At 39.3% G+C, this 8,590-nt stretch overlaps 1 protein-coding gene across 1 annotated transcript; it reads right to left on the bottom strand.

Moving 5' to 3' along the window:
* Window positions 1–2,115: 2,115 nt before the first annotated feature.
* On the bottom strand, window positions 2,116–7,562 carry LOC145786506 (uncharacterized). The gene is made up of 5 exons (XM_082598172.1): window positions 7,436–7,562; window positions 6,658–6,944; window positions 5,997–6,052; window positions 5,513–5,659; window positions 2,116–5,193 (listed from the first exon to the last, which is right to left on the bottom strand). The coding sequence occupies exons 1-5, from the start codon at window positions 7,516–7,518 to the stop codon at window positions 5,077–5,079; spliced, it is 690 nt and encodes a 229-aa protein (XP_082454298.1). The 5' UTR covers window positions 7,519–7,562; the 3' UTR covers window positions 2,116–5,076.
* Window positions 7,563–8,590: the final 1,028 nt, after the last annotated feature.

The following is an 8,590-nucleotide window of genomic DNA, read 5'->3' as shown; positions in this document are numbered from 1 at the left end:
CCTACCACGGGCAAAGCCATTTCAGAGCGCAACGCACCAGGTAGGCCTGTAATTGAATTATTCTATTTGAATAAGGACTTTCTGATGATACCCCGTAGGCTACCCTAAGGATGAAACAGGCTGTAGGCTAGAGGTTGTTCGAAAATGTTTATAGTAACTGAATTTGGTAATTTGCTCTGCTTAGCTATTTTGCTTGGCATTGAGCACTTTTTGTAGTATCGATAGGCTAGCATTTATAGTTTAATACGGTAGCCTACTCAAAAACTACATGTGCGGCAAGATCGAAACTTTCGGGCTCAAGTTAAGTAATTTGTTTATTCAATTTAGTTTTTTTGCTGGCGCAAATATGTAGGCTAGGGAACGACAAAGTAGGCTAAACATACAAGTTTGGCCAGGGGCGCCGGAACGATTTTTGACTGAGGGGGCAAGATTACGAAAAAAGGGCACTTTTGTTTACTAAAAGGCCAATTTTTTTTCAAGTTTTAGGATAAGACATAGCGATAATGCTAATCTATCAGCTCACTATGTATTGAGTAATGATAGCCTACAAGTGTCCGGTATACAAAGAAGGGCATCATGCTATTTTACAATGATGTAACCTACTGTCAAGCCTTAAAACAGCCGGCGGCCATGGCCGCTAAGTAGTGCTTGAATGAACCGCCGGTGCTACCTCCTCAATCGGCCAAGTTTGGCCGCCGGTCTCTCCTAGCCAATTATTTAATTTCGCAATACAATGATCGTGGATTAACTGTCGAAAACATGCAGTATCAAAGAGTGACGCAAAGTTAGGTCAGCGCGTCATAATCGCCACTGTTGCATTGTGTGGGGAATATTTGTTATTGATGGAATATCCATCTGCGATCGCCAGCGCTGTAAGTCTTGTTTGTAATTCCCGACGTTTATTTTAACAAAACTTAATCCGAATTGCTAATTTACATCGGCTGGCAATATTGTCGTTTTTATGTCGATTCGATGTTGTCGGACATTAAACCGTTGTTAAAAAGGAGAACAAAGTTAGTTGACATCAATGGGGAAAACATTTTTTGATCATATTTTGCAAAAATTATGCTTCTTTTAGTAATGTACATCATTGAAATAGCTAAAACCTCAATTGCTAAGGCAACAGGATCAGATGTCAGTAGATGTAACAGAAAAAATATTTCGCACTTGCTAATGCATCGTCAGTTCTGATAAAGGGCAGTTAAAGCCTACAAGTAATGTTTTAATCATTGAAATAGCCTACTTATTTTATTACCTTGCCGTCATCGTCAACACATGTCAAACGTTGTTTTTCGTTGCTAAAAAGAATTCTAGGGGAGTAGCGAACGTTTATAAAATCAGCCACATTGGAGACACTCGTGCGAGTGTCGTTTGAATAGTACTGGATTACAATCCCGATAAAGCAGTTATTGCGTGGTGCAGCGATTCTATTGTAGGACGTCGCCCAGGCCCAGACTTCAACAACGCTAAGTGATCATTTTAGCATTGTTGCAAGTTTAATTCTATTTACTTAATGTGCTATCGTTATTTTTATTTTGGCCTCCAAGCACGCAGATTTGGCCGCCAAGAAGGAGCTCCCAGTAGGCCACGATGGCTGTCGAAAAAAAAACGAGTTATAAGGCCTGTAGGCTACTGTGTTGCAAAATTTTGTTCCGTAAGTATTATTTTGAGGCAAAAATGAAAGATCATAATTAGGCGAAAAGCGAATAGCAGCAATTGATATATTGCAAAATGTGCAGTAGCTTACATGACTTTAAAAGGGCACCATTGCCCCTCTATCTGCAGAAAATTTGAGGGCAAGGGGGGCATTCGCCCCCCCCTGCCCCCCCGCTTCCGGCGCCCCTGAGTTTGGCACCCACAAAAGGAAAGTTGGTAAAACTAAAAAGTTTGAAATAGCGTATGCACCGATAAAACAGTGTTAGATTGATTGAGAGATACTTTATCCTCGGACTGAAAAAAATTATTCGACAGGTTTATTCTGCCGGTTTTCAACTTCGGGAGGCTTTGCACTACTGACGCAGGTCACCGAGATTGACAGAGTGAAGTTTCCGATTGTTGAAGTGTTTCATGAATCCAATCAATTTTTGTTTAGATGTAAAACAGGCAGAAAAATCTTGATTTCTTAATTATTCCTTTATGATTAACCCGTATGAACAGCTCTCACACACCTGGACTAGAGTATGCAAGCGGAAAACAGTTCCCTCGTAATAGCACATGTCATAGACTATGCATGCTATCAGTCTATCACACATGCAAAACACAATGGTCCTACTTTACTGCAGCCTGAATTATTATTTGTTCGGTTTCGAAAACAATTGAAAGATATTTTGTGTTTCCAAATGCAATCATCTTCCACCAAGTGATAACACAGACAATCTATTTACCCCATAGAAGGCTAGATTTTAAGCAGCCTTCAAATTTATCATATGATGTATTTGAGGCTAAAGTTAAAACGCAAATCCCCACATAGTGTTGAAGCACAAAACATTTTGTCAATCACTGCATCGTCACTCGGAAAAGTGAGTCAAGCTATCGCTATAACTCAATTGAGCCCCGGCTAACGTTATCACTCACAACTCGAAGTCCATGTCTCCGAATAGGCTACTGGCCGTTAAGTGTGCTCATATTTTTCTACATATCTTCGTCAACTGTTTGAACCCGCAAAGGGAACTCATTGTTTTAATCAAGAAAATCTCTGAAGTTTCATTCATCGTAGGCTGTCGACTCGTGGAATCTTTCCCACACTCAGACGCGGATCCAGCAAGTATGGGAGGGGATTTCAACAAAACAATGATGTGTAGGTCAACATTAACCCGACCTTGCCAATACACCGTGAATACAAAGTTAAATTCTGTGCTTTAGGAGGGGGGCGATTGCTCCCCCCTGTACTAGCATCTTTAAAGTGACAAAACACGAACGTAAAAAGATCAGAAGACAAAATAAATTGAGGATTGTCTGTGTTTGTGGCGTGGACAATCGAGAGGCCGCGAGATGATTTCACTTTGTGTTTGTATTGCCACCAACAAGATATACGTCACCTTGCCAACAGAAGCGCCGCAAGAAAGCTCAGCTGGTTCAGAAAGAATCATTGATTTTGATCACGACAACAACACAACAATGAACTTATTCAAATGATTGACAGCAAACATCTAAGAACTTCCAAACAACTGGTGGGGGGGGGGGGGCACAGGGCGGAGTGGCCAGGAAATTTAAAAATAAAAGCGCCTCCGCATATTCATCAAACCAAAGTTTCTTTTAAAGCAGGGGTGTGCAACGTGCGGCCCGCGGGCCAAATGCGGCCCGCAAAGATGTGCCAATTTTGAATTGTGCGCGGCCCGCGAAACGTGATTATAATTTAGTTTTGTCTGGTAGGCCTACGTGTGAACAATTTATTGTGGAGTGAATTATTGTAGGCCTACTGTGGATTTAACACCTTCTGTTAACCATTTCAGAAATCTCCCACCGGCTACCACAAATCCATTGCATTTAATCATTGGAACGTAAAAATGTATGGTCACATAAAAGGCTTTATGAACAAATTACGACTTTGGAAAGCTCACATACAGACAGAAAATCTTTTCCACTTTCCAGCTTTGAGAGACTATCGAATGCATCCTGAAAAAACTGAATTTGCAGACCAACTTGAAAAATTGTTGTATGAATTTTTGGCTCGTTTCAAGGACTTCAAATCTCATGAACATTTGTTTGGTATGTTCTCTTCGCCATTCAAGACAGACATTCACAAAGCACCAGCTGATATCCAACTTGAATCTTCAAGAGAAAACGGATTTGAAAGCAAAGTATTTAGAAATGAATCTTGGCGATTTTTACCGAAAACATTTCAACTAAGATGACTTTACACATTTGAAAAAACTCATGGCTTCAAAAATGGCTCTTTATTATATGTGCGTATTTAACGTATTTGTGCGAACAATTTTTTTCTAAAATAGGCGTCATGAAATTTTCCTATCGATCGGTTCTGACCAAGGTCATGGTTCTGACGGACAAACATTTGGAAAATGGACTTCGAATTGCGAGCACTTCTATTAAAGTAAATTGGAAAAAGCAGTCGGGAAAAAAAGCCAGCTGCAAACTTCTCACTGAACTCGTATAAAGTCGCTGTGACAATAAATTTGAATAGCAGTTTTCTTTAGAAATTTATGCATCTTGACTTATTATTTCTGCAAGGAGATAACCCCTAATAATTCCACAAGAATAACAAAAACAAAGTAGCCTACTTTTTTGTGCCTGCAACTACTAGAAATCATATGTTAAATGAACGTGCGGCCCGCGGTTTTACCCAGTTATTTATATCTGGCCCTCCTGTAATAAAGGTTGCACACCCCTGTTTTAAAGAATAAAAAAGTCATTTTGCCCAGGATGATCGGCCAACAGTTGATTGGTCCACCGGAAAAGTTCCGCTGGGCTAATCCATCCCTGCTGAAGAGCTCGATAGTTTAACGCCGGCCTCGTTGTCTTGATTGAAAATATCGAACTTTTGGAACCAAACGAACCGCGAGGCGCGACCACGATAGCCACGAACTTAAAAACAAGTTTTCTTGAATTTTTTTGATAAATTCAACCAATTTTCTTATTGGAGAAGCTTCAACTGAAGTATTGTGGCCAGACCCGGATAAGAACCAACATTCAAAACGTTGGATTCCCACCAAAGGTCATAGCTAGCACCGCGTACAACACTTTGGCGAAGAACATAAACAATCTAAATACGTTGCAAGCAAAACACAAAGCGTGGAAGGGGCAGTTCATTGCACATAGGAAGTGGCCACCATGTCATCAAGAGACCGCTATGGGGCAGCCATTACCGCCACAAGAAACATCTTGAGTCGAATGACGTATCGATGACGTATCAATGAACTGCAGTTCCGCTTAATCTCAATCAATCTCTTATTGCAGGCGAACCATGTCGCAGTAAACGCGTTAAAATGCAATCTGAACTTAGCTCACTGTGAAGTATGTTTGTGGCATGACGTGTTCAGCAATAAACGTCATTGGCGTCTTGCTAGTGTTTCCAACAACATTCTGCATAATTCACCACAGAGAAAAGTTAAAAATGGATTATGAAACCCTGGAAGCCAACTTTTCATGGGCTCGTGATGTAGACTTGTTCGGTCGTTGTTGCTTCGCGCGCATTTGTCTTTCCCGCTTCCTTTCCTCCTGCGCCTCGCGTAATACCTGCGCCATCAGAGGTTATGAAGAACAAAATATTTGACTTTGATGATGTTTAAATCAAGCTGCAATGGTTCAAACACAATTTTTCAAGAAGGCCATGATTGAAAATTACGGGTGAATTATCTCTTCAAATCATTTTAAACTTCATAGAAAGCATCACTCGCAAACCAATCGTTTGATATAAGCAAGCATGTTCTGGTTTTGTGATAACAACAATGTTTATTTTGATAGCGCTTCATCCATCGTGTATATGTATTGCTCTCAGCACTTTTACAAAGTATTTATCGTCAGCGCAGTTGAGTAGCTAGAATACTGGACAAACCTTCGCTTCGTCAATCTCCAAATCATCATCCTCCCATCCATCATCATCATCCCACTCTTCCAGCTCATTGCTCACTCCAAACTCCATATCCTGGTCCATGGACAAAAGATCCCTCGACGCCGCCTCAGTTCGACGTTTCACGAACACCTAGCAATGAAATGATGTCATCAATCACGCTCTCACCAAAGTTTTAAGTTCATCAAGGTTGAGGGAAAGGTAGAGCGGAGACGCAAACTTCACAGGTCCCGGAACAACAACATACATCAGCAGCTTCATTTATGCGAGCTCGCCTTGTTTAACCGCACACGCTGTTGTAAATATGATGCTGAAGTTGCACAACAAACCTTCCTCAAACAAACCCAAAAGACAACGACCACCCAGGAAAGGATGACCAAGATCGATACCATTATTGTTTTGAAATGACAGAAGTATCATGTGGCGTTTCCAAAATAAACAAAGATCAAATATGCAGCAAAGTTTTTACTTTTTTAACTTTCACTGTTGGCTCCATGTCTTTGAAGAAATCGATATCATCTTCATCTGCAAGTTGAAGGAAATGAAATTGCAAAATAACAAGTGGCTCAAATCCCACAATTAACATCAAATTGAAAAGGCGCAATGAAAACTTATTAACAATCTACATGGGCTGTTCAAATATGATATAGAGTCTTGTAGACTTTCTTCAGCCCCAACCGTATAGGAAAGCTGTTACTTGCACAAAAGCATGGCGGATAAACTAACGCTTCAAGCAACATTGTTACTGTTTCTAGAAAGTAATAACCAAACACCATGGAAGATTTTATTTTGGTATATGCCATGATTTTTTAAGGATCAGCTAGTACATTTTACTTGTTTGAAACTCTGCCATGCTTGGCAGATATTGTTTTTCGTTGTGATAGTCAAAAACAAACTGAAATAATCTTCTCAGCGTGGCAGTGTCATCTCGGCTTTTTAGAAAAGAACCTGGTTAATTTTTATAAATTGCTTGCCAGTTACGTTGGTATGACCACAGTGATTCAAACAACTGTGATAAATGGAATGTTTTCTGTCTGTTATGCACCAGCCCAGTATACAACATAGGATCACTGACACTTGTCTTGTTGTCTCTAAAATTAAAGTAACAAAATATAATTAAATTTACTTACGCTGATCTTCTTCATCCTTGAGCACTGGAGGCGCAACTGAGCAATCTTCTTGTGTTGTTTCAAACTGGGTGTCCCAATTATCCCATTCCTGAGATAAATTGTCAACGACATTGCTCATGGGTTGCTGGGCTGGATCATACAGAGGATACTGAGGGGACTCGTTAGGAAACGGCACATTAGATATTGTTGACGGTATAGGGGGTAATGTTGGAGTGTGCCCAGGTCCTGTTATCACAACGATTGATGTGGGGTCGGTGTCATCTTTCACCTTCTTGCGGCGACCAATACTGCAAAGTTTAATGATAGTATTGTATTACATACAATTGCAAACATTTTTACAGTAAATTTTAGATTGATTTGCTTTGTAATGTACAACAAATGTTATTTCATATGCTGTGGCAAACAAATAAAGTGTGTGTGAAAGCACAGCAGCACTAAAGCTACCAGTCGGCACAGACAGGACTAGGCTTATGCTTAGAAGATTTTTGGGTATGTGTAGTTTATTTGTCATCCCATAGCTACATTGACACATGTATCACATTTGTTTCATAACTTGAGGCAACAATATTGCACATAAGACACAACTTGCTGTTTAGTATCACATTGAACAGATGTTTTTCAAATTTAAAAATGGCAAATGCTAATTAGAATAATTGCATGAAACAAACAATACACAGAAAAGGCCAAAATGTGAGTAAGTCAGAAAGTGTTAATAATGATATAAAAAAACACAAAACTTTTTTATATAGCGACCCAAAAAAACATACCTACAACTTACCATACAACTTTTCTAAAGCCCCGAACTAGAGAAAGAAAGATATGTTTTATAAAAAGAATAATCCTTCCAGCAACCCCTTGCATGACATTAAGCAAAATATGAAACCATTTAGATTTTTTTTAACTCTGCATCACACAGAACAGTTTTAGCATCTTCTAATTTTGAGTTCAACAAAACCTACCTGTGAACTAATTAGTCAAAGCCTAAGTTATTTTTGCATTATTCAGCACCAATTTTAGAAACAAACCATGATTGCAATAACACAATGGTAATACACAGTAGTTCAACGGCATAAAGCCAACAAGGTAATATACTATTTCTGGTAAAAACACTTTTTTAAATAAAAAATAACATGGTTACAGTCTTCAGAAAAGTTGACAGATCACTTCTACACCAGTGTAAGGGTTACTAGGTCACAAAGGTGCAACAATTTCGGTTGTGATTGAATTTTCTTACTAATTTTCATGACACCAAGTTGTTGAGTGTAGTAAAAGGCCAGGTCAGTGTTTTCACAAATGTAAAACGTAAAATTCTCAAAATTTATATTAAAAACTGACTGAATTGTATCAAAACCGGAAAAAAAAACTTGGTGTGGTGTTGCATTGTTGTTGCCAAGGCATTATTTCATCCATTAGATACCACTGAATGGAGAACAGTCCTTAATGTGCGTTGCTCATGCACAAACCCCTAGAGTCTATACTAATCAGGGCCGCTTGATCTTCTTCGTTCATGAAGTCAGGCACTAACCAACTGAACAGCACATGTTTGAAATACGCAAACTGTATAATCACTGCAAGAGTAGCACAAGTTCCTGTACTGACAAGGAGACAACCAAACCTTCATAGGGTCTATGCATTTGTCAACTGCCAAGATAGGAAAATTTCATAAATTGGTCATTTCCATTAATTTGTTCTTAAGTAGGCATAAAATTGCCAATCTAGGGACAAATTCCTTAAAAATAAGAACACTGGACCAAGTTGACAAAGGGTACAACCTATTCTATGCCCTGAACACTTTGTTCCCCAATTTCGTCCCTTAAAAGATCGAGAAAAAAATACAACAGAGCTGAAGTCGCTGATCTGAGTTGCCAACACGAAAACTAAACTATAACCGTAACTAAATCGACACCGTGACTTCCAAGAAAAAGAATCAGTG

This window comes from Aplidium turbinatum, chromosome 17 (genome assembly GCF_918807975.1).
Source record: "Aplidium turbinatum chromosome 17, kaAplTurb1.1, whole genome shotgun sequence".
NCBI classification, from domain to species: domain Eukaryota; kingdom Metazoa; phylum Chordata; class Ascidiacea; order Aplousobranchia; family Polyclinidae; genus Aplidium; species Aplidium turbinatum.
The sequence above is the reverse complement of the archived record's forward strand: the minus strand, read 5'-3'. Positions and strand labels throughout refer to the sequence as shown.

Coding starts and splice junctions, on each gene's coding strand:
- LOC145786506 (XM_082598172.1), bottom strand. CDS start 7,518: ATGCAAGGGGTTGCTGGAAGGATTATTCTTTTTATAAAACATATCTTT. Junction 6,945..7,435: donor GGCTTTAGAAAAGTTGTATG/GTAAGTTGTAGG, acceptor TAAACTTTGCAG/TATTGGTCGCCGCAAGAAGG. Junction 5,194..5,512: donor TGGAGATTGACGAAGCGAAG/GTTTGTCCAGTA, acceptor CTGATGGCGCAG/GTATTACGCGAGGCGCAGGA.